At 40.9% G+C, this 26,509-nt stretch overlaps 1 protein-coding gene across 5 annotated transcripts in view; it reads left to right on the forward strand.

The window, feature by feature from the left end:
• Window positions 1–22,825: 22,825 nt before the first annotated feature.
• The window catches only part of rcor3 (REST corepressor 3), a 65,409-nt gene continuing 61,725 nt past the window's right edge, over window positions 22,826–26,509 (forward strand). For 2 of the 5 annotated variants that reach the window (XM_072580738.1, XM_072580740.1), the window contains exons 1-2: window positions 22,826–23,193; window positions 23,362–23,418. In XM_072580738.1, coding sequence (XP_072436839.1) covers window positions 23,064–23,193; window positions 23,362–23,418 — 187 coding nt within the window. In that variant the 5' untranslated portion in view covers window positions 22,826–23,063. The remainder of the gene's footprint in view (window positions 23,194–23,361; window positions 23,419–26,509) is intronic. The other 3 variants (XM_072580736.1, XM_072580739.1, XM_072580737.1) reach the window with 2 other exon arrangements.

A 26,509-nucleotide genomic window follows, 5' to 3' on the forward strand; every position in this document is an offset into this window, starting at 1 on the left:
ATTAGGTATCATTCCAAATTTCTCAATTTAAATTGAGGCTCTGCCACATTGCATCAGAAATCTAAGGGCTAGGCTGTCTCAAGGTTTTTCAAAGATAAGTTAAAGTTGCGCAGCTAAATTCTGCTGTATTTTGCCAGGCAGTCTAACTCTCTTTTTTTAATATTTCCTACTCAAAGTCACCATTAGGGACAAATAACTGGTAGCAGTGATTTACCCTGAGGATCACCACACCTCAGGTGAGAGAAGAAGTTGAGAAGGAGAACCCTTCCTGATAACCTCAACTAGTGTCGGAATTGAACCTAAGTTGTTGGCATCACTCTGTATCACAGACCAGCCATCCAAGCTATTACTCAAGAATGTCATTCAAAATAATACTAGAAAGTACTGATGATAGGCATTCCTTTGGCAGCTGCAATCATACTGCATGATTTAGATAAAGAGGTTTATGTCAGGGAATAAAAAATATAAATACAACTAAAGCTAAAATGTTTGCTTCCCTTCCTATTAAAATGCATATTGTGTCAGGAGATCCCTCTCTTCATTTTAGGAGAGACATACCTGCTTTTTAAAGGTAACTACTAATACTCAAACAGAAATGGTGCTTTTCATAGGAGGTGAAAATGTGTACAGAATTTGGATTTGATATCACTACATCCTTCCAATTCTTTACAAGGGACTTCCACAAAATCAGAAAATATGCCTTCTATGTCTATTCAAGAAAATGATAAAAAAAATCTGTTTGAAGGTGCAATACTATTACCACATGATTTGTGAAAGGGAGCTATTATGTGTTACACTCAGGCTGCAGGTGAGATTCCCCAATTTAACATCATTCAAGATGGGATACTGCAAAACATTAAACTCCTGGCTAAGTATTAAAGAATTGACTCTCTTCTTCATTTTCCTGCCCTCTTGTTCGTCACGACGAGGATAATTCAAAACCTGATCCCTTCCCTTGTGGATACCCTTCTCGTAGACTCAAATGAATTTTTGTTTCAAAAGAAGTTAGTTTAACTAGAGTTTCTTGAGTTAACGAAGTATAAGTTTATTAATTACTAAATACAATTAATAACATTACATATAACACACAGATTAAAAATAGACAAAAAGATAAACTTTTAAAAAGCAGACATACAGACCATTCTCTGAGTTAAAAATCACACAACACCTGGTTATAGTCCAATAGGTTTAATTGGAAGCACACTAGCTTTCGGAGCAACGCTTCTTCATCACCTGATGAAGGAGCATCTCTCCGAAAGCTAGTGTGCCTTCCAATTAAACCTGTTGGACTATAACCTGGTGTTGTGAGATTTTTAACTTTGTTCACCCCAGTCCAACACTAGCATCTCCAAATCATTCTCTGAGTTGCTTGCAAAGAATGGATGGACAAATGTTGCACCCATTGCTTTGAAGATTACTGGTAGCATTGATCTTGGGAGGTGAATAGTCGATTCTAAAGTTCTTACTTTTGCAAATTAGTTGAGATTCTGTTCTTGTCATTTCTTTTGACTGTGACTGAATTCGAGTATTCAGGGCATGAGACAGTGCTTTTGTTGCCCTATTTCTTTTTGTCTTGTGTGGTAGCTAACTGACTTCTATCAGAGTCTCCTTATACCTGCAATATAAGAGTGACTAGGGGATAATGTTTTCACTCGGACCTTCGTAGTGCACTGATGTTCAAATGCAGGCTAATACACACCATTCTCATAGTTTGCCACCACATACAAGTGTGTTCAGTTCCACTAGCAGAATCCAGTAGAATTGAAACCGGTTTTTGAACCCTGTCCTTGTGTATTCTCCAAAGTAAAAAACATAAAATGCGATTGCAGTTTGGGACATTATCTGGGGGGGAGTGTTGTCAGCCTTTTGTTATCTATGCATCACAAGAAATAACAATTTAGTCTGTTTTGACTTAGTTGCCCCTTTTAAGGGTTGTTGTTTAAAATTCACTTAACATCTTTAGGTATGACATTCCATGGATCACTCTAAGACTCCAGACAACCACGTAATATATCCACAGCCATTTTTACTCTCTCTTGGAAACACATTTTGGAAAGAGAAGTTCAAAATGTTCCTAGCACTGGAGCTCTGATCCATGATCATGACACATAAAGTAAAGGTATTGCTAGGAGACAACAATATCAGAAATTCAGGGTACATTAGATGGCACTAATCAGTGCTTCATGTTGTTAAGTGGCAGATTCTTATTTTCTGAGTCAAAAATTATGGGTTTAAGTCTCAGTCCACAAACTAAAACATATAACACAAGCTGGGACTTTATTGCAGTCTTGAGGGAGTTCTACACCACTGGACTTACTGTCTTTCTGATGAGATGGCAAAGTGCAGTTTCACCTTTCCTGGCAGACATTTTAAAATTCCCATGATATTAATTGAAGAAGAGCTGGGAAGAGTTATTCCTGATGAAGGGCTTTTGCCCGAAATGTCGATTTCGAAGCTCCTTGGATGCTGCCTGAACTGCTGTGCTCCTCCAGCACCACTAATTCAGAGTCCTTTACAATATCCTGACCATCATTTTAACATTCCCCTAAAGTATAAAAAAGACTACATTTCAAAAGTGATTCCTTTGCTATGAAGCATTTTGCAAATTCCTGAGGTTAGAAAAGGCACTGAAGAAGTTCAATTTCTTTCTTTCTTTAACATGACCCGAAATATTAAAATGGACACATGGATATTTGGCACACAAGCATTGGTTCAAAGCAAACTTCTTAGATGTTTGTACACTTTTATAAAAAGTGTCTCTAAACTGGGTGAGAGACTTATGGTGTACATGAGGATGGTTCAGGGATGAAGGAAGAGGCCTCATGCAGTCTTGAATATGGCACTGGAGATGCTGGTGGCAGAGATACAGAGATTCTGTTTCTGGAGATGGAAGGAGGTTTCTGAGGCAAATAATATGGTGATGTGGGAGGAGATCATGAAGAACAACACAATCAGCAGCCATGCATCCAGAACAGCACTCCAGTGCTGCAAGAAATAATCAATTTAACATGGAAAATCAAAGGAAGATCTCAACTTATAAACAGACTTTCCAATAACTCACTACAATCAGCATCACTGTTATGATGGCACCTTGCCTTTAAAAGAGATCATCTTTAATGCGCTGCGTGCAAAGGTGGATTTAACTCATTTGAGAAAAGCAAGTGATCAATTAATTTGGAAGACCAGTATGGAATTGTTTGGGACAATTATGGTTAACCAGCTAGATTTTTTCATTCGCAATGACAGAAAGAGTTGATATGGGTAATATTGTTGACGTGGTACATATAAACTTTAAAGGGCATTAATAAAGCACAATATAACAGACGTGTAAGCAAAGTTAAAGCTTGTGGAATAAAAGGGACAAAAGAAGCATGAATATGAAATTGTCTGAAGGACAGGAAATATTTTTCTGACTGGATGGAATAGTGTTGTAGTCCTGCTTGTCCTGATCTGTATCCTGGGAAGAATATTTAACAGCACTCTTCTGCAAAATGGTGGAACACCTGCAATTCTTTAGTTCTTTGGTATCATCCCTGAATTTAAGGAAGATAGGGTGCCAAGTGGACAGGGTTAGTGTGGCTTGATAGGGTGCCAGGCAAGAAAGGGTGCCAAGTGAGTTGGATGCTAGATGGGTAGATTCCCAGACTGAAAGAGGCAAAGAGATCATATGTGACACTAAACTGGGTGGTAGTATGTGCTGTGAAGAGGATGCTAATAGGGTGACTTGGGCAGACTGGCCGAGTGGCTAAATACTTGGCAAATGCAATATAATGTGGATAAATGTGAGGATATCCAGTTTTGTCACAAAAACAAGAAGGCAGATTATTATTTGAATGGCTGTGGTTTAGGAAAAGGTGACGTGCAACAAGACCTGGGTATTATGGTGGAACAGTCGCTGAAGTTTGGCAGCAGGTAGTGAGGAAACCTAATGGCCTGCTGACCTTCATAATGAGAGGTTTTGAGTATCAGAGTAAGGATGTCTTGCTGCAGTTATACAGGGCCTTGGTGAGGCTACACCTTGAGCATTGTGTGCATTTGGTCTCCTAGTCTGAGGAAGGACACTCTTGCTTGAGGCAGTCCAGCAAAGGTTCATCAGTATAATTCCCAGGATGGCAGGACTGACATATGAGGATAGACTGGTTCAACTGAGCTTGTATTTGCTGAAATTTAGAAGAGTGAAGGGGGATCTCATAGAAACATACAAAATCCTGACAGACTGCACAGGTTAGATGTGGAAAGAATGTTCCCGGTATTGGGGAATTCCAGAACTAGGGGTAATAGTCTAAGAATAAGGATTAAGCTTATGAGGAAGAATTTCTTCCCTCAGAGAGCTGTAGAATTCTCTCCCACAGGAAGCTGTTAGGACCAGTTCATTAAATATATTCAAGAGAGAGCTGTACATGGCCCTTGCATTTAAAGGAATCAAGGAGTATGGGGACAGGACAGAAATGGGATACTGAGATTGCATGATCAGCCATGATCGTATTGAATGGTGGTGCAGTCTTGAAGGGCCAAATTGCCTCCTCCAGTACCTATCTTCTATGTTTCTATATGATACAATATATTGGATGTCAGGGTGGGCGGGGGAATTGGGTCTATCAGGGCAAGGTTAGCAGTTGGTGTCGGGGGCTAGCAAATGGGGGTGGTGGGACAGGGGAGACAACCACGTCCAGATTGGAGGCTAGGTTATGACTCAGTGGCGGGGGTGAAGATCATGTCCATATTATGAGAAAGGGGAGCAGATCCAGAGCAAAGGGGAGTAATGAATGTGGACCAGTGCAAGGGTGTTGGGTCTTGGGAGGAGAAAAGGGAATATCAGATCAGGATCTGGGATGTTGGGTAGATATTGGGGGGGTGTGAGGTAGGTATTATGTCATGTATGTATAGAATAGGCTCAGATTATGTATTTAATAGTCAGATTATATATTTAATAATTCTAACTTTTTCTGAGTAATCATTTACTTATTTTTACTGGAACTCTCCAAACCCTCTGGTTTAAATGGATACACAGAGAGTGGTAAGGGCGTGGAATGCCCTACCTGCTAAGGTAGTCAACTCAGCCACATTAGGGAGATTTAAACAATCCTTAGGTAAACTCATGGATGATTTTGGGATAGTGTAGGGGGACAAGCTGAGAAAAGTCCACAGGTCGGCGCAACATCAAGGGCCAAAAGGACTGTTCTGCACTGTATTGTTCTATTCTATCTATCTACTTTTGTGTGTAGAGGAATTGCCCAGCAGGATCTTTAATTTTCCAGAGCAATTCTTTCAGAGTCTGTTGAGATGCGGATTCCATAGGGTCCTCATGCACAACTCCTATCTCCACTGGAATAATGACTGTCTGGCCATTGGAAAATCCAAGTTGATACCTGCAGCTTTTGTGTTGCTTGTGTAGATTTCAGCATCAGTAGAAGATTGATGGTGATTCTAGACTGTAGATATATGAAAAATCAACAACTAATAAGACCAACTAATATAAAGGTCCAAGGTCCAGGAGCACAGACCTTCAGTTTTGTGAGAAAATCATCACAAGTCTGATTCAGTATGTGGATGTACCTATTGGAGAAGGTGCTAATCTTGACTTACTCCTGGAAAATAAGGCAGGGCAGGTGACTGAGGTATCAGTGAGGGAGCACTTTGGGACCAGCGACCATAATTCTTTTAGATTTAAAATAATGATGGAAAAGGATAGACCAGATCTAAAAGTTGAAGTTCTAAATTGGAGAAAGGCCAATTTTGACGATATTAGGCAAGAACTTTCGAAAGCTGATTGGGGCAGTTTTCGCAGGTAAAGGGACGGCTGGAAAATAGCAAGCCTTCAGAAATGATATAACGAGAATCCAGAGAAAGTATATTCCTGTTAGGGTGAAAGGAAAGGCTGGTAGGTATAGGGAATGCTGGATGACTAAAGAAATTGAGGGTTTGCTTAAGAAAAAGAAGGAAGCATATGAAAGGTATAGACAGGATAGATCGAGTGAATCCTCAGAAGAGTATAAAGGAAATAGTAGTGTACTTAACAGGGAAATCAGGAGGGCAAAAATGGGACATGGGATAGCTTTAGCAAATAGAACTAAGGAGAATCCAAAGAGTTTTTACAAATACATTAAGGACAAAAGGGTAACTAGGGAGAGAATAGGCCCCCTCAAAGATCAGCAAGGCAGACTTTGTGTGGAGCCGCAGAAAATGGGGGAGATATTAAATGAGTATTTTGCATCAGTATTTACTGTGGAAAAGGATATGGAAAATATAGACTGTAGGGAAATAGATGGTGACATCTTGCAAAATGTCCATATTACAGCGGAGGAAGTGCTCAATCAGGTGTACCCCAGAACTCTGTGGGAAGCTAGAGAAGTGGTTGCTGGGCCTCTTAATGAGATATTTGTGTAATTGATAGTCACACATGAGGTGCTGGAAGACTGGAGGTTGGCAAACATGGTGCCACTGTTTAAGAAAGGTGGTAAGGACAAGCCAGGGACCTATAGACCAGTGAGCCTGACGTCAGTGGTGGGCAATTTGTTGGAGGGAATCCTGAGGGACAGGATGTACATGTATTTGGAAAGGCAACTGCTGATTAGGGATAGTCAACATGGCTTTGTGTGTGGGAAATCATGTCTCACAAACTTAATTGAGTTTTTTGCGTAAGTAACAAAGAGAATTGATGAGGGCAAAGCGGTAGATGTGATCTATATGGACTTCAGTAAGGCATTCGACAAGGTTCCCCATGGGAGACTGATTAGCAAGGCTGGATCTCACGGAATACAGGAGAACTAGCAATTTGGATACAGAACTGGCTTAAAGGTAGAAGACTGAGGGTGGTGGTGGAGGGTTATTTTTCAGACTGGAGGCCTGTGACCAGTGGAGGGCCACAAGGATTGGTGCTGGGTCCTCTACTTTTTGTCATTTACATAAATGATTCAGATGCGAGCATAAGAGGTACAGTTGGTAAGTTTGCAGATGACACCAAAATTGGAGGTGTAGTGGACAGCAAAGAGGGTTACCTTAGATTACAACAGGATCTTGACCAGATGGGCCAATGGGCTGAGAAGTGGCAGATGGAGTTTAATACAGATAAATGTGAGGTGCTGCGTTTTGGGAAAGCAAATTTTAGCAGGACTTATACACTTAATGGTAAGGTCCGAGGGAGTGTTGCTGAACAAAGAGACCTTGGAGTGCAGGTTCATAGCTCCTTGAAAGTGGAGTCGCAGGTAGATAGGATAGTGAAGAAGGCATTTGGTATGCTTTCCTTTATTGGTCAGAGTATTGAGTAGAGTCAGAGTTGGTCAGAGTTGGGAGGTCATGTTGCGGCTGTATAGGACATTGGTTAGGCCACTGTTGGAATATTGCGTGCAATTCTGGTCTCCGTTGAAAGATGTTGTGAAACTTGAAAGGGTTCAGAAAAGATTTACAAGGATGTTGCCAGGGTTGGAGGATTTGAGCGATAGGGAGAGGCTGAACAGGCTGGGGCTGTTTTCCCTGGAGCATCAGAGGCTGAGAGGTGACCTTATAGAGGTTTACAAAATTATGAGGGGCATGGATAGGGTAAATGGGTAAAGTGTTTTCCCTGGGGTCGGGAGTCCAGAACTAGAGGGCATAGGTTGAGGGTGAGAGGGGAAATATATAAAAGGGGCAACCTTTTCACACAGAGGGTGGTACGTGTATGGAATGAGCTGCCAGAAGAAGTGGTGGAGGCTGGTACAATTGCAACATTTAAGAGGCATTTGGATGGGTATATGAATAGGAAGGGTTTGGAGGGATACGGGCCAGGTGCTGGCAGGTGGTACATCTCTATGACTCTAAGTCACAGAGGATAAAATGTCAATGAGAACACTATTTATACTGAAGAATCACAATACCTCCTTTTTGAGCAGAAGTGCATGTATTTATGTAGTTTTCTTAAACAGAATACAGTATTTCAGGATGAAGATTGGAGAAAATTTCAGCAAGACGTTGCAGAAGGTATTCAAAGGTATAGGTAAACTAAAGCAGGAGTATCACAGTACTAAATCTATTTGCTTGTACATTTCTAAAGAGATAAAAATTCTCATTCTTTGATGGAAAAAATAAAACCTCACTGAGACAGCATGATTGAAAGCAGGGTCATTTCGCGAGGAACAAACTGATGGAATGATGTTCAAGGCTACTAACTGTTCCCAAGCCAAACGGGGATCTAAGATTCTGTGTAGATGTCACTCAGTTAAGCAAAGAAGTTAGAAGAGAAATCTGTCCTTTTTTATCTGTGAACAATAGTTGGCAAAATTGGCCACAGACATGTTTTTCACAGATATGGATACCACCAGTGGAATCTGGCAGATACTCTTGGACCAAGAATCAAGACAGCTAATGATGCTTATTGTCAATATTTATTGCACTTTTTAGATGGTATTGCTTCAACGTTTTATCATTTGAGATCTTCACAGATTTTTCAAAGAACAATGTTGAGAAACCTGAAAGGGAAGCAGAGAACCATCTGCCTTATGAATGATATCCTAGTGTGCTGAAAAATGAAGAAGGAAAATGACCAGAGCATCAGGGGTATGTTAAAGGTGATGCAGAACATAAACTGTACTCTAAGTGTGAAATGCCAGTTCTCCAATGTCCAGGCTGCATTAGCCAAGAACAAGGCATCATGGTGGACTGATGGAAGATAACGGTCTTCAGTGAACTTCTGGTCCTAAAATGCTGAAATGATATAGCATGGTTCTTAAGCATGGTGAATCATAGGATGAAGTCTATCTCCAACTTAGTCATTATTACTCAACCCATATGTTAGCATTTGAAAAAAGAGCAGCAGTGGTATTAAAGAGTTAGGAATGCTAATGCAGCTTTTGAATTGATTAAAGAGAAGCTACTTTCTACTTGTTTTAACACATTACAATCCAGGCTTTTTAATGAAAGTAATCATAAATGTCCACAAGACTAGGAGTAATATTCATACAAGTGCTAACTGACAGGACATGAAAGCTTGTCTGCTTTATGTTGAGAACTTTGACACTGAGCAGAATTATGCAACCACAGAGAAGGAAGCATTTGCAATTGGAAAGGTCACAGATTGCCTCATGCGACTCTAATTTCAGGTTGAGATAGACTATAAATCTTTGATAATGTTATTGGAATCAAAAAGTATTTTAAAGATGCCTCTATGAATTCAATGTTTTGGCTTAGTCTGATGAGATGCGATAGAGAACAGACTGTTCCAGCCCAGACGAGCAGAAAAATAAGTCTCGTTCTATAGTAGGAATCAACACTTACTGTGGGAAAATTCAGACACACCTGTGCACCTCAAACATCTGACAAGAAGTGCAGAGCTGTCAAACAAAGGTCAGACAACTGTCTACAAGACCATTAAAATAAAGTGCTGAGTGAGTATTATGCGCACAAGCAGTGTTTGCCAGTGGTGGAAGATTTACTCACAAACTAAAACAGAAGCTGCTGGAAAAACTCAGCAGGTGTGGCAGCAGTGAAGAGAAATCAAAGTTAATGTTTTGGGTCCAGTGACTCTTCCTCAGATCAAGACTGCAAACGTTACCTTTGATTTCTCTTCACGGATGCTGCCAGACCTGCTGAGCTTTTCCAGCAACTTCCATATTTGTTTCTGATTTACAGCATCCGCAGTTCTTTTGGTGGAAGATTTGTTGCTTTTTGAGCATTGAAAAGTTCTTTCAACTCCTGAGAAGAGTAATCCTACAGAAACTCCATGTGGGAGAGATCAGTGTCACAAAGTACAAGGCAAGAGCACAACAATCAGTGTGCTGGCTAGGAATCTCAAAAATAGTTCCAAGTTAACCATCTTTTTCATATCAAATGAATACCGTACACAATCAAGTACCAACAAAACCAATTACTTTGTCAAGATTTTCAGAAAGACCATGGGAAAACCTAATGTCAGATTTGTTTAATTTTTAAAGAAAAATGTATTTAGTCCTAATTGACTATTATTCAAAATAGATTGAAAGAAATGTCAAAACTTTATTGAACCATAGCAGACTCAGTAATTAGAACACTGAAATTAATCTACAAGACCATTAAAATAGAGTGCTGAGTGAGTATTATGCGCACAAGCAGTGTTTGCCAGTGGTGGAAGATTTACTCACAAACTAAAACAGAAGCTGCTGGAAAAACTCAGCAGGTGTGGCAGCAGTGAAGAGAAATCAAAGTTAATGTTTTGGGTCCAAGGTTTCCTGAAAGAATACAAGGTTTCCTGAAAGAATTAGTGTCAAGAAATGGAGCTCAATTTGTGACCAAAGATTTTCAGAAGATCATAGTGGAGACAGCAATCAACGATGTGACAAGTTCTCCATTCAATCCTCAGTGAAATAAAGATGTGAAAAGAACAGTCAAGACTGTGAAGTCGCTGATGCGTAAGAATCCAAACTGGGAATTAGCTCTACGCAGTTACAGAGCAATGCCATTGAATAATGGGCTCTCGCCAGCGAATTGTTAATGGGAAGGAGGTCAAAAATAGATTTACCAGCATTAGACCACAATCTCAGGCCAAACATAACCTCTCAAGACCATGAGAAGGTAAAACAACTGGAGAAATGCCTTTGGGAAAGAGCAGCAGAAGTGGTGCAACTCCAGACACCAAACAAAAACTCTTTTGACTTTAAAGCCTGGACAGAAAGACTGATAATAACAGAAAATCAGAAGCCATGATCATCAGACAAAGAGGTCAACTGAGATCCTATATTGTCAGAACACCTGAGAACATTTAGAAGAGACAGGAAGGCATTTACCTTCATCCAACTAAGAAGTGAGACTGAGTATTATTTTATCAGTGGACTTGGGATGTCTATAGTTATAATTATCACTGAAAGTTTGTGTAATTTCAAATAAACCAGTTGGATTATGACCTTGTGTCATGTGACTTCTGTATCAGACAGAGCAAGATGTGATATAACTATTCCAGGTACAGCTTAATACTATGACCCTCGTGTTGAATTCAAACTAATCAGATTGGAATGCCCAGAGTTCAAGGTCATCTCAACCTGTGAGATTCAGACTTTGTAGGAGTGGGAGGAGATGCTAATAATGGTGAAAATAATGATAATGGTGATAATGAGGTTACTGTTTACAAAGACAAGTAAGAAAAGTAAACTACTGGAACATCATGGTCTAAGTAAAGAGAAACTTGGAGGGGGGAGACATGGTACAATGAGATTTATGTCAGTCATGATGATGTAACTGAGGACATATCTCTGTCATCAGTATGACAAAAGACATCAGTTTAGAATAAGTATGGGAAAAGAGAAGTCTATAACACTGCACTAGAGAGCTGTATTGGAGAACCTTCTATGAACTGATGAAAATAAAGGTGTTTTACAGTACATAAAGAGTTGAAGAGCCTGAGCAAGAAGTATCAGGGAAGTGTATCTGCAGATATACAGCCCATAGACTGGAATATCAATATCCAGGTAGCAGTATTGGCTTAAAGTACAAGGAAAAGCAGCAGAGGCTGTCCATTTGTTGCTGAAGATGTTCCTTGTATGCTGTTGTAGATAATCAGCAGAGAGCAACCCCCATTGAGAATTCAGTGTACATTTGTCTCAGATCACAAGTGAAAAAGACTGAACAGCTTTCAGTCAGTTTGGGAAGTAATTAAACATCTCTGTAAATGACCTGAAGGTACATGACAGCAGAAAAGCGACGAATATGGAAAATGGTGCTGGTGTCAGAACACAACCCTGTTTAATTCCTCTGTGAATCACAATTGGCTCCAATGTTGCCCTATCACAGCTATCTTTATTCATCATGTTGTCATGGAAAGAGGACAACATATTGATCATTTCCAGTGGTCAGTCGTTGTTAAACTGATGGTCTCTGCCCTCAAAGTTAAATGCCTAGATGAAACCAATAGAGACAATGTATCACAATCTTCTTTGTTGACAGCTTTTCTCATGTAGCTGCTGGACTCAGAAAGTCATGTTGATTATCCAGGTCTAAAACTATGCTAGGAATTTGTTTACATATGGGCAGAAGTGGGTACTGCACATGCTGGTGATAAGAGTCAACATTAGAGTAGTGCTGGAAAAGCACAGCAGGACAGGAAGCATCTGAGGAGCAGGAAAATTGACATTTCAGGGAAAAGTCATAATAGACAGGCCTTCCATGGCACTTGAAACTTTCTTGGTGACAACGCTCTCCTTAGTGTGAAATTTAAGGTAGTGTTCCACCCATCTCTCCAACTGCTTACTACAGTTGGTGATGGTCTCTTCTGCCTTTGTTTACACATATTCAGTCAGGATCTTTAAACTGACAAGGACAACATAGGCAAATATGATTCCCACCATGTTTAGCGGGGAAATACTTCAACAGTTGTTGCAATTACTGTGGTTGTCCTTGTTCTTGCAAAAGCTCACAATCTTTACATCTTGTGTATCAAGGGATATTGCCTTCTGCCAGATTTCCATTTTCCCGTGCTTGACAAATTCAGGTGATATAGTTTCAGCATCTGCAGCTTTGTCCACATCAAGCAAATCAGTAGCTTTTCCCTCATTTATTGTGTGTTGGATACCAGCTTTTCCATGACAGACAGGCGCACTATGCCACTTGAAACTTTCTCGGTGACAGCTTTCTCCTTAGTGTGTAACTCAAGGTAGTGTTCCACCCATCTCTCCAACTGCTTACTACAGTTGGTGATGATCTGTTGCTTATGTTGCAATCTATTTCAGAATGAAAATAGGCCCAGACTGATTTCTGCCCCTATTGTTTACTATCTAACTTCAGTGGTGAAGAATTGTTTGTTAGAGTATTGGAAGAGGGCTGCTCCTGTGGGATTGGTATTGCAACATCATTACTTTCGGTGGAGGAAGGATTAGAGGGGTATATCTGAGGAAAAGTTAAATGCTAAAAACATTTTATGTACCAGCTGGCAGTCTAAGGGGGTGGGGTTTCTGGTCCCTAGAGTCTGACTTAGGTCTGCTTGCAGCTCATTGATAAGTATTTGCCTGATTTCTACAGTAACCTTTTGGGAAATTTATAGGTATTTACCTGTCTGGTGTGTCTGCTTCATCCAATGAGCCCATGGATAGGGAACAAGACTCAGTTTTTGATACATTAATGAGAACGTCTGCAAATCCCCTATTTGGTGGTGCCTATAGGCAAGGAAGACTTCATTGTCTGCAGCAGGTCTCTGGTGATTTAAATTTAATCTCTCTCGGTTCTCTCTAGATTTATCATGGTGGACAGTCATATTTATTCTTACGTGATCTAAAGAGACTGAATGAGTTTGAGTCTTTGGATTCTGTGTCTGGTTTAGATAATATTCAAATTGTTAGCTAAAAAACATGAATTTTAAGCAGAATTACAAATTCTATTATTTCAAATTTCAGATTTTATTGAATTACAATGAAAACACAAGTATTATTGAAACAAACATATTTAACTTTTATTATCATCATCCAATAAATAATTTGATTCACTTTCAACCAGTGGATAATGTCAGGATATGCTTTAGAATTTAAACAGACACAACAGGAAGGCAAAATTTGAAAAAATGGCAAATGTAAATATTGTAACAAATTTGTGTTTAGCACTTAAATTTTGAAGATGATATATCTATAATAGCAAACTATATTATAACATATATGGAGAGGCTGAATAGGCTGGGGCTATTTTCCCTGGAGTGTCAGAGGCTGAGGGGTGACCTTTATAGAGGTTTTTAAAATAATGAGGGGGATGGATAGGGTAAATCGACAAAGTATTTACCCTGGGGTGGGGGAGTCCAGAGCTACAGGGCATAGGTTTAGGGTGAGAGGGGATTATCTGGTTGGCATGGACAAGTTGGACTGAAGGGTTTGTTACTGTGCTGTACATCTCTATGACTCTATGAACAGAGAATGAGAGGCAATATATTCTCTATGGGTTGGGACATCAAATGGATCCTAATGAATCAGCAACTCACTTACATTGGGCTAAATCTTATGGTTGGTTGAATTTCAAGGAGGGTTTCTCTCTGATAGGCCTACCAATATCTCTTGTCACATTTAATCAAACTTACCTCATCAACAACCTTTGGCACTCTTGTCTGATCTAGCCGAATCCTAACTACCCGCTAATCCCAGAAGAACTCACCATTCACCAGATATTTGCTGAATGACTAGCATCTTGGTGTCTATGCCATTTGTAAAAGGCCTTATGCACCCAGACAAACATTATCATTCCAAAGCTGCCCCGCTTGTTAAGGACAGTCTTTGCTGTCTGAGCTGTGTGAGAAGGGGAAAATGGATTTGTGATACTCCAACATGAAACCAGATGTCATTGTGTGGTTCAGAGATTGGGTGTCCTCTTTCTGGGAGGCTGGTAGAAGATACTGACCCACCAAATCCTGACAGCCTCGTCAGAGGGCGCCAGCAGTGGGTCAATGCTGTATCTATAGAAATGGCTGGAAGTGCCTTAATAAGGTCAATGACCTCTGATCCACCAGGGTGAGTGCTCATACTCCCTCTATCTCCACTACCTCACTCACCTCCAAACAAGGCACATGCTCCACCATGCTCATTATTGCATGAAAGTGTTGGCAATCAGTAACTTCAGCCAAACACACAAGGAGGAATAGGAGCAGCAGGCAATGGGTGGCAATGAGCCTCATTGTCCAATGGTTACAGGCATGCAGCTACATTTTGGGGACCAGCTACCTCAAGCTTGTTTGGCGGCATCTTGGAGAACCAGGTCAAACACTCTCAGGGTCTCCTGGAGATGCACTCCATAACTCCACAGCCATTGGTCAACATGACCAAACACAAAGCAAAAGGGAGCATAGGAAACCTGATGCTCAATCCCTATGTCCCTTCCTCTCAAAAAGATATGATGGTGCCAGGAGGCACTCAGCCAGAACAGCCACACGCAACCCTCAGAAGTCTTTTCTCAGGGAATACTAGAGGTGGTCATTCCCTCTTAGCTCCATCCTACCTGTCCTTCTCAACCTTTAGAAGTTCAATCTGAGGTGGTTGAACTTGTCTCTGACAAGGAGACCCTCAGCATTTCTGTGCCCTCTAGACACAAACACCCTGGCATTACCAGATGAAATGGGATCCACTGTTGAGCAGGCTCACTTTCACTTCACTGCAGATGTGGAACCTGGGGCAATACTACGAGAATCAGTCCTAAGATGGAATCTAAAATTAATTCACAAGTTAGGTGCCTATCCCTGCATGCAAAGTTTCCTTGCAGCAGCTTTTCCAAGTCTGTGCCTTGCAATGCAGGGCCATATGTTCTAAGGATCCTGCAAGTGGCCTGGAGAGGTGCTGTGATGATCTTGAGGGATTGGCAATTATATACAATGTGTTCTATGTGGAGTTCTGGAGAAGAGTCAATGGACTTGAAACTCAGATTTCCAACATCCACAGTTCTTTGTTTTATTAAAATCATACAGTTTGTTAATTTATAAGAGCAGAAGCTGGCCATTGTGATGAAGAAAGATCCTAGATTGCTGCCATAGTACTATTGCGTGTTGCCTCACTGAGCTTGAAAATTGGTGAAGTGAATTGGGGTTGAGCTCACTGAGGGTATAGGCAAAAGAAAATTTGCTTTGTCTCTGAAACTCCAACAAGGTCCTCTTCAACTTTCTCTTTCTTGTCCTTGAAAGTCATATTGAAGGAATGTCTTTCATAAACATATCACCTTACACAGTCACGTTCCAAAGCCATTGACTTTTTGTAGTATAGTCTCTTATAATTTAGTATATGCAAGACCAATCTCTGCATAGCAAGCTCCCACAAACAGCAATGTAATAATGACAATGTTTTTTTGTAATGAGGTTTGAGGAATAAATTTTGGCCAGGCCCCTGGAGATAACCCCACTTCTCTTCTTTGAAATAAGACTTAGGGCTTTTTACATACACCTGGGAGAGCACTCAGATTGGCATCTCAACTGAAAATTAGCACCTTTCAAAGTATAGCATTCCCTCAGTTCAGTACTGGAGTGTCAGAATCTTGAACTCACAACAATCTGACTCAGAGACAAGATGACTACCAACTGAACCATAGATGGCATACCATTAGTTTCACTGCTATGTACAGATGAATTTATTGTATACCTTATGTCAACACTTATTCTTCTTTTTCTTTTCTGTATGATCAGGTCCATGTCCAACAGCATGTGCAAGGATCTGGGATATCATGCATGAACCCTGACCTTGAGCACAAGCTCCTATACATCTATATCAACAGACACTGAAGGAGGAGTTAGGACATTTGGCTTAGTGAAGAACCCAGTGCAAGTGAGAAGGAGAAGGCTGGAAAGAAATAACGACAAAGGAAAGGAAGGCAACTGGCAGATCTGGATCAATTTCAATTTTCAAACAGATATGTACACTACTTAGCATGCAAAGCAGAAATTCTTGGTTATGAAAAATACTTTATTCAATGTTTTAGGAATCTTAAAGAGTTTCCAACATGGAGTCACAGAAATTTTTCAGGAAAACAGTTTTGACACCTATGCAAGCTTGCAAAAATGTTTCACAAACCTGCAGTGCTACCTTTACAGCCATTGGTAGAAGAGTCCCCAAGAAGAGTTCCAAAGCTGGTAAGTTATCTTGCTCACTAAGGTTGTGAGTTGGGGCAACATAGACCTGAGAGCTCCAGTTTACAGACAGCTCTCATCTTTAGCTTTAATCCCTAATTTTGTAGTGCTCAAAAATATATGATGTAAATTATATCCAATGGCATTCTAAAAATGATATTATGATAATACTAATAAGGTCTCAAACAAATTGCATTTTAATGCGAATTGGAACCTTCGGTCCTCTAATGCAGCACTCTGCGGACAAAAGCACTTTCATAGCTAACAGCTAATTCCCATCTGTGATCAGCGCAAGGTTGTCTTGAACTATGATTCAAGACCAGACCACATACAAAGAGCAAGGGGAGATCTAACCCTTTTCTAGCTTGTCTTACCAGAAGAATTTATAGCTGCATATTCAATTTATAATTAATATGTAAATACGGCTTTTCTCAAGCCACTAAAATTTTGCTCATTATAATTGCTTGCTAAGTTTCTGTCGAAGGACAGTCACTAAATAAAGGCTTGCTTGCCACAAGATGTATTATTCTGATTAGTCAATAAATGATTGAATTAGTGCATGTGAATATCAGAAGGAGGAAAGGTGTGCCCGTAATTCCCTCATTGTCTTCAGCACTGTTGCTATAACAATGCAGTTATTGGGCTGAAAATACTGAGACAATTTGTATTTTAACTTAATTACACTGTTATTGTCTTAAACACAAATTTTCTAAAATTATTTTAACAGAGCAGCTCTTATATAACTCAAAACCCATATGGTTGAGCACAAAATTAATGTTGTAATGAGCTTTAGGGCTTTCTCTGTGCTAAATCATGACTGTAAATAATACTCCCCCAGATAGCATGAGAGTGGTAGCTTGTGAAGCATATTGCACTAAAGATAGTCCTCCTAAGGCATAGCCAAGTAGATGTGCCTAGATTTGAATATGGATTCCAAGCCAAACCAGTTGGTGGCCAAATTCTTGAGGTGCCTTTGATATGTTTTTTTTAGCATATTCTTTCTCTAAATCCATAATAGTCCTTAGAAAGTTCAATATTAGTAATGGTATTGTCATCACAAGACTGTGGAAGAAAAACAATCATGTCATGCAAAAATGTACAGCAATAGTAGAAGAAGGACTTACTTGTTATGAGTGAATAATGCAGTGAGTGAAAGACAGATCACAAAGCGGGCGTGGATAAATATGAGTTATAAAACTATAGGGTGTAAAAAGACCCTAGCAAACTCCATACAGTATTTCCAAAACATTGTCTCATGATTCAGCCTTAGAAGCGCTCTGTAGCCCTTAACAATAAATTGTTTCTGTGGCAGTTAAGAAACCACAGATTTCATTCATGTCAGCGAAATGTTAAATTTCCTTTGACTTGTCTGCCCACCACCTGTTTTCATGTCACGAGTGGTCTTCTGTACTCAGCCTTTGCTTGTTGGAGAGTCAATTTCTTTTGTTTTGTGTTGGGTAATTCCACCAAGCATAGAAAGTTTTTTGCTTGCAATCAATAAATTTGTTAACATTCTTATAATTTTCATCAAATCAAACCTGATGTTTCCTGACAGAGTATCCAAATAACTTTTAGAAGGCATTGGCAATATTGAACCTAAGGACGTCCAAAGTGCTGTGAACACTTCTTCTGTTCTTGATTGAACTGTGAAAGTTTTTCTCTAAGGAATTGTTTCAATTGGTTTCTTTTGATTGGATCCTTCAGAATTTTGTCATTGATCTATTTTTGGACATCTCTTCTGGTGCATCCATCATTTGGGAGTCAGTTTGATGGACGTGATTGAATGAATTAGTCAGCGATTGCTTCAGCAATCACCATCAGTCACTGTTCTGGTATAATGGACTTCTTTATGATTCTGAGCATAAATGATAATGCAATCAATGAGGTGTAAGTGTTTGAACCTTGGATGTTGCCATGATGTTTTGTACTCGTTCTTTGGTGGTAAGGGGTACTGGTGATTATGAGCCCATGGTCTGCTCATTTGATGAGGAGATGAATGCTGTCAGAATTGACATTTCTAATTCCTTCCCTGACAATAGCTGTGTTCCAGAGTTTGAAATCTCTTCCAAGCAGAATACGTTTGCCCTCCTTTGGACAATTTGGTTAGGTTTGGCAAGACCTTCCTTAATTTCATCAGTGGTTTTTGCAGTTGGGCATATGAAGAGATCACATTAGTGCAAGGGCTTTGCTTTGTCAGTTTGAGTCATTAGGCATGTATTACTTCCAAGAGGGAACTCATGAAACTAGTTGACAAATTCATTTTCGATGGCAAATCAGTTTCATGGATTCTGAATTCTTCTTTTGATTTTCCCTTTGAGAAGAATGCGTAAATATTGCATAGTCGTTGAGCTGTCCCGCTTCAGCTTGCTGGGTCTCACTCAGAGCAGCAATGCTGACCTCATATCGCTAGTGTTTCCAGGTCATAAATGCAGTGTGATGTTCTGGGCATTCACTTGTGGATTTGTCCATGAAGATTCTATTATTCCAGGCTGAAACTTTATTACATGTATTTTGTGTGTCTCCACTGCAGAAGGTGATCCATCTAGATTTGGCTATTCAGTTGGGATAGGAAAGATAGAATATGTTCAGGGCACCTTTTCTAGCCGCCTCCCCAACAAGAAGTAGAGTGGGTCCTAAAGAGTTGTTCAGTTGCAGTTAACTCTACAGAAAAGCATCCTAACTGCTACTTGATCATCTTGTAACTGTCACCTCTACACCTAATCATAATCCAAAACTTCCAGACAACACAATCCTGCTCCCATTACCACTGGCTAATCACTGTAGGGTTTGGAGGATCTGCTTAAAAGGAAATTGCCTGTAAGAAGACAGTACACCAGCTTCCTGTGAGTCTACATAAAATATAATCTTTGAACAGCAAGGAAACCAAGGTGATTTGTAAGGGAAATGGGAGATTGTTTTCCTGCATCCTTGATCACCCAACACAGCCGTAGTGATAGTCCAGATGGCACATGTTCCTCTCCCTGTTCTATAATGGAAAGCTTGTTTGCAATGCCTCGTCTGCTGAGTACTTAAAGTGTGCTAAATATGTGTTCACAATTACTAAAGCAATATAGGTATAAAGAACCCCTTCTAAGTCTAATTATCTAGCCCCCTCCCCCTCTCACTTACCTTTGATGGTCTGCATTGCCCTTATCGGGCTTTGGATAGAAATTGGAGAACACGGGTGACTTACTGGAGGTGGTTAATAGATGAAAAAATACCATGTGTGATTTGGAGATGGGGAAAAAAAATGGTTGTGTGTAAGAGCACTTCTCCATTTGAAAAAACAGAGTTCCACCATAGTTCACCTTATTTTGATCAATCATATTTCACTCATTGCTCAGGCTCCAAGGCGCAGATGAAGGGGTTGACTTTGAAAGGCACAGACAGAACACACAAATAATAATGAGACATATGACCAGGTAATCTCATAAATTCAGCTTTGAAGGAAAGTTTTCTGAACCTGACCAGAGAAAATTCCTGTTGGAAATCTTTCTTTTGTTTATTAATACATACGGTAAAGTGGGCTACTTGCAAGGTCAGCATTTATTGCTCATTCCAAACTGCACTCAAAAAAGTGAACTGCTTCTTGAACTGCAGCAGTCCATTTGGAGAAAACACTTACATAATACAACTTCCAGAATTTTGATCTGCGATGATTAATGAATAGGGATGTGTTTTCATGCCAGGATGTTGTGCAGCTTGGACAGTAAACTGGAGTTGGTGGTGTTCCCATGAATCAGCTGCCCTGGTCCTTCTGAGTATTTTAGTTTGCAGATTATAGAAACAGTGTAGAAATTTTCATTGAGTTGGTGCACTACAGTGTCAAATTGGGGAATTGAGTTGGGTTAACAAACTACAGAGATCAATGTACTTCTGAGGGGGATTTGAATCTCCCATTGTTCACAGTAAAAGAATCTTCTGTTTCTGTTGTAAGTCTTAATCATATTAGTTTTGTACTTTCATCTTATTTTTCAGTCCCTAATACTCACTCTGGGAGACAAAATTGTAGTGTAGCATTTTCTAGGCTTGTGTTACCCCATCCAACAAACAGATCTTCAATGGAAAATGAATTAGCAAGCTATTTTGATTGTCACAATATTTCTATTGCTGCAATGAATTTGATGATGAGATATGGTGATTTTGCCCTCACTTAACTGGTGTAAAAATGTGAAAATGTTAGCTATCTAATATTTGCTATGCTTTGGTTGAGAAAAGCAATTTGGAGACACATTTACTGTTTAAGGACAGGGTTAACAAAAACGAAGAACTGTGGATGCTAAAAATCTGAAAGTAAAACAAATTTTTTTGGAGAAACTCAGCATCTGTGGTAACATCTGTGGACAGAAAGCAGAAGAAATATTTTGAGTCCAGTGAATCTTCTTCAGAATTAATTGTATCCAGAAAATTGTAGTTATACTGTATATGCTAAAGGTGGGGTGTGTGGAAAAGGAGTGAATGATAGGTAGAGATGGAACTCAGAGAGAGGGAACAGCCATAAAGAATGGATAATTGCGATCGAGGACAAAGAAAAGCTGACAATAGGGACCATTAGTGGGTGAAAGTGGGTTGGTTGTGATGAAAACAGCCCATGTGATGACAGGACCTGGAGTGTGGGGGTGGATTAAGGACATGGAAGATGATGTTCAGGCTTTAAATTATTTGATATTGAGTCCTGAAGGCCTCAGGGTCCCCAAGAAGAAAATGCTGTTCTTCTACTGAACTTCACTGAAGTACTACAGCATACCCAAGACAGAAACATTGGCTAGGGAGCACAGTAATGTGTGAAGACAACAGGATGCTCTGGGTCATTTTTACAGACAGATCGTTGATGTTCTGCAAAGCAGTTGTCCAGCCTGCATTTCGTCTCCCCAGCTTACATGACACCACATTGTGAGGAGCAAATGCAGCAGACTAGAGTGGTACAGGTAAGTCACAGCTACACCTGGAAGGTGTGTCTGGAGCCTTGGATATTGAAGAGGGGGAAGTAAACAGACAGATATTACACCTTCTGAGATTACATAGTGAGGTGCTGTGGAGGTGTGAGAGTGGTAGTCTTGCAAGTGGACCGGGGTATCCTGGAGAGAACAGTCCCTGCAGAATGTAAGTCATGCATCTACACAAGGGAATACCATTTTCCATTGAGATTGAATCCTTGAGATTTTTTTCAGGCAATTGGTACAATTTAGTTGTAATTGACAAGAATAGCATGGTGGCTCAGTGTTCAGCACTTACTGGATTAGTGGTGCTGGAAGAGCACAGCAGTTCAGGCAGCATCCAATGAGCAGCGAAATCGACATTTCGGGCAAAAGCCCTTCATCAGGAAGGGCTTTTGCCCGAAACGTTGATTTCGCTGCTCGTTGGATGCTGCCTGAACTGCTGTGCTCTTCCAGCACCACTAATCCAGTATTTGCTTTCCAGCATCTGCAGTCATTGTTTTTAACCTCAGTGTTCAGCACTGCTGTCTCACAGACTTGGGTTTGATTACAGCCTTGGGTGATTGCATCTGTGTAGATTCCAGCTGGGTACAGTGGGTTCCTCCCACACACCAAAGATTTTAAGGTTAAGTGAATTTGGACGTGCAGGCTAGGTTTGGAGATGGGGTGGCAGTCTGGGTGGGATGGTCCCTGGAGAGTTCTGCAAACTCAATTGGCTGTAAGGTCTCTTCCTACACGGTTGGGATTCTATGAAATGTGTATAATGCAATTTTTTTGTTTTGGTAAAATAGATCAACATAAACTATGGTTGTCAAATTCCTGCAAAAGTGTTTTGTTTATGGATATCCCAATTGTTTCCAAACAACTCGAAATATTCGAATTCACTCAATTCCAATGCACTAATACGCTTGTAAATTATTATTCTGCAACTTCTTCCAAGCTAAATTGGAAACGACAGAACAACTTCGTCAAAAGAGCACCACATTAATATAGCATACAGTTGAATTAAAAACTCAATATTAGCTATCTCTTTGTGTGTATGTGTGTGTAGTGGCTCTGGTTTTTTTAAACGGCCGCTTCACCGCTGACGGGTTGCATCGACAGCTCGACCTTCCGCGGTCGGGTGCAGAGTAGGTGGGGGCGGAGAGAGAAAAGAGTGCGAAGGGAGAGTTAGGCGCGGTGAGGGATTCGCCGCCGCGCGCGTGCGCTGCAAATCTCCAGTTGGCGGTTTATTTCGGGTGGGGGAGAGAGAGAGAGAGAAGGGAAATGGGTCCTTGCAGCAGGCGTGCAGTCTGGGGGTCAAAGGTCAACCCTGGTGGTTGGGGAGGGGAAGAAGAAGAAGAGGGGCGGGAGGCTGCGTTGCTACCTCACCCGACCCGCCCCCAAAACACCCGCGGTGCTCAGGCCACCCGCTGCTTGTTGTCGGGCGGTGATCCGCCGCTCCGCCTGTCAATCCTCCGCGCCAAAGAAGTTTCGCTGCCGTCCTCACTCCCTCCTTGCAGCTCCACCCACAACCCCACATCGGCCTCCTTCCATTGTTTCCAACTCACATCGAGTTGCAGTAGTCTGCTTGTATATTATAACTTCTGCAATCAGACGCTTTTGCAATGCCCGGAATGATGGAGAAAGGGTCGGAATACCTGGGGAAAGGCCGATCCAACGGCACCAAGAGCCCGGCTGGAGCCTCTTCCAATGGACACTATTCTGAAGAGAGTGGCAGCGACGACGAGCACGGTGGTAGCCTCGAACGCTATGCGAAAAATTAAAATCAAACTTCATTCGCAGCTGTTGAATTCTTTAAAATCTGAAATCTTTCGGTGTCGGTAGCAGGACGCTGTTTATTATTTTTTCCTCAGTTTGCATATCCTAATGTTTTATTTTTTTCCTTCCTTTTTATTGTTACAGATGTCGGAATGCGAGTGGGCTCTGACTATCAGGCGTCCATTCCAGAATTTAACCCCGGTAAAGAATCAATCTCAGACTGATGATACTATTAATAAAGTGACTCTTTAGTGATGTGACCCGAGATTGTTCTGGAACTGATCGTGAGGGTTGTTAGCCTCGGCTCCGGTTGTACGTGACCCCCCTCTTCCCTGAGGGGGGTGTAGGGAAGGTCTTCGCCGTTCAAACTTTCGGCTGGCTATTCCTGCGCGAGGGGGATGAACTGAACAGCTGTTTGCTGTCACTGCGAAGGGCTTGATTTTGTTTGTTTATTTTTGTGTGGAGGGGGTTTTAATGACTGCGAGCGGCAGAGAACCGAAGCCACCCCGGGCAGGAAACCGGCTCTTTAAATAGGCTGGGAGGTACCTGAGCATGCGCACTGCGGCCGGTTGCTGTCGAGCGTGCGCACTGCCACCTGATTTAGAATGAGGCTGTTCAAATCCATTCTGGGACTCTCGAGCTAGTGGCGGTGCTTGCCTGTTGGGGATGTACTGCATGTTGTCTATCTTACCATTGAACCTTTTTATTTGGTTAATTATTTCCCTCAGTTATCAACTGTTTATCCTCTGCAATTTTAGCTAAACTGGTTATTTGTTTTTGCATTGGTATTTTGCGTTAGAATGTATTTTCCCCCTCTTTACCTCTTGAGCACAGTTGCCAAAAATAGTCTGAGACCAGCAATGCCACCTACATTTATGTATTTCTTTAAAGTATTAAAACACGAGCCATTAAACAACTTTTGAAAAGTGTGGTGCTGGAAAAGCGCAGCAGGCCAGGCAACATCCGAGGAGCAGGAGAATCGACATTTCGGACATAAGCCCTTCTTCAGGAATAAGGCTGGTGTGCCAAGCGGGCTGAGATATAAGGAGGGGAGGAGGGGGGGGGGAATTGGGCCCGGGGTGGCTTTGGTTCTCTGCCGCTTGCAGTCATTGAACACCCCTTCCACACACACACACAAACAAACAAAATCAAGCCCTTCGCAGTGACAGCAATTTCTCCCACCCACCACCTTTTATCTTAGTCCGTTTAACACACCAACCTCATTCCTGAAGAAGGGTTATGCCCAAAATGTCGATTCTCCTGCTCCTCGGATGCTGCCTGGCCTGCTGCGCTTTTCCAGCACCACACATTTCAACTCTGGTCTCCAGCATCTGCAGTCCTCACTTTCTCCCATTAAACAACTTGCTAAACTTGTAAATGTGAGAGCATATTTCAAAATGAAAAATATAATACTTGGTGTGAACTTGAATACAGAATTTATTGTTAGTGACATTGCCTACAGGCAAGATCATTTGGGTTAAATCTTGAAGCAGCTGTGACTGTCACAATTATATCAAGTCATATAAGATATTCAGCACAGGCATAGGCTATTTGGTGATCTACATCTATCATGGTACCCCTCAAATGCCTCTTCTATCAATTCATCTAAAATATTCAACCACTCCTTGTGGTTACATTTTCACCACTCTGTAACTTTTTAAATACAAAATTGCCAATTAATTTTCTTGGGGACTATTTCCTCTGGCATAATTCTTCTTCATTCATGGAACGTCAGCTTCATTGGCTGGGCCACTTTTTATTGCTTGTATCCAGTTGCTCTTGGTGGTGAGTTGCTGTTTTGAACTGCTGCAGACTATTTGATATGGGTATATTCACAATGTTGTTAGGAAAAGTCTTCCAGGATTTTAACCCAGTGACAGTAAAGGAACAATGATTTATTCTAAGCCAGGATGATGTCTGGCTTGGAAGGGAACTTGCAAGTAGTGGTGTTCAAATGTATCTGCTGCCCTCCTCCTTCTAAATGGTACTGGATATGATTTGGAGGGTGCTATCTTAAGAATCTTAGAAAATTTCAATAGTGTATCTTGTAGATGATGACCACAAGATAGTGACCATGCAACCTTGTGTGATATGAATTAGTGGTAAAAGGGAATGATGGTTTATGGATGTGGTGCCAATCAGAAGGGCTATATTGTCGTGGATGGTGCCACTCTTCTTGAATGTTCTTGGAGTTGCAGTCATCCAAGCAAGTGGAGAATGTTCCAACATACTCCTGACTGGTGCCTGCTGGACAGGCAGTTAGGAGGTGAGTTATTCGTTGCAAGTTTCCAAACCTCTGATCAGTAGTTATATGGTAAGTCCAGTTCCTTTGTGCTTTTGCTCTTTTCTATAAGGAGAAACATTTATTCACTTAATCAAAACTTTTGATAATTCAAAGACCTCTGATAGATCACCCCTCAGTTGCTGTCCATGAAATATGTATGCATACATTCCTATTATTATCCCTGTAAACCTTCTCTCCAAGTGCATCAGTATGCTGTCATATAATCTGGTGGCCAGAACTGCACACTTGAATGTAGTTTAATCGATGTTCAACGTATGTCGAGCAAACCTTCCTTACATTTCAGTTTTATCCCTCAAGTCATAAAGCTTAGATCATTTTTATGATCTTATTAACCTGTTGTGCAACATTTTAGTAGTTGATGTATTTGTACTCTTGAGAGCCCTTTGTTTCTTCTCCCGACCAAGATTTCCACTTTCTAAGTAATAAATGACCTCCTTATTCGTCTTCCATAATGCACCATCCACATTTATCTGTGTTGAACTTCAAGTCCCAACTTATTTGCCCATTTTTATGCACTTTATTAATATTTTCCTGTGATCTCATGTCTCACAAACTTGATTGAGTTTTTTATAAATGTAACAAAGAGGATTGATGAAGGTAGAGCGGTTGATGTGATCCATGTGGACTTCAGTAAGGTGTTCGACAAGGTCCCCCATGGGACGCTGATTAGCAATGTTCGATATCATGGTATACAGGGAGAACTAGCCATTTGGATACAGAACTAGCTCGAAGGTAGAAGACAGAGGGTGGTGGTGGAGGGTTGTTTTCAGACTGTAGGCCTGTGTCCAGTGGAGTACCACAAGGTTCGATGCTGAGTCCACTACTTTTCATTTGTGTAAATGATTTGGATGTGAGCATCAGAGGTGTAGTTGATAAGTTTGCAGATGACACCAAAATTGGTGGTGTAGTGTACAGCAAAGAAGGTTACTCTGATTACAGCAGGAGCTTGATCAGATGGGCCAATGGGCTGAGGTGTGGCAGATGGAG

Source organism: Chiloscyllium punctatum, chromosome 11 (genome assembly GCF_047496795.1).
Source record: "Chiloscyllium punctatum isolate Juve2018m chromosome 11, sChiPun1.3, whole genome shotgun sequence".
In the NCBI taxonomy this organism is placed as follows: Eukaryota; Metazoa; Chordata; class Chondrichthyes; order Orectolobiformes; family Hemiscylliidae; genus Chiloscyllium; species Chiloscyllium punctatum.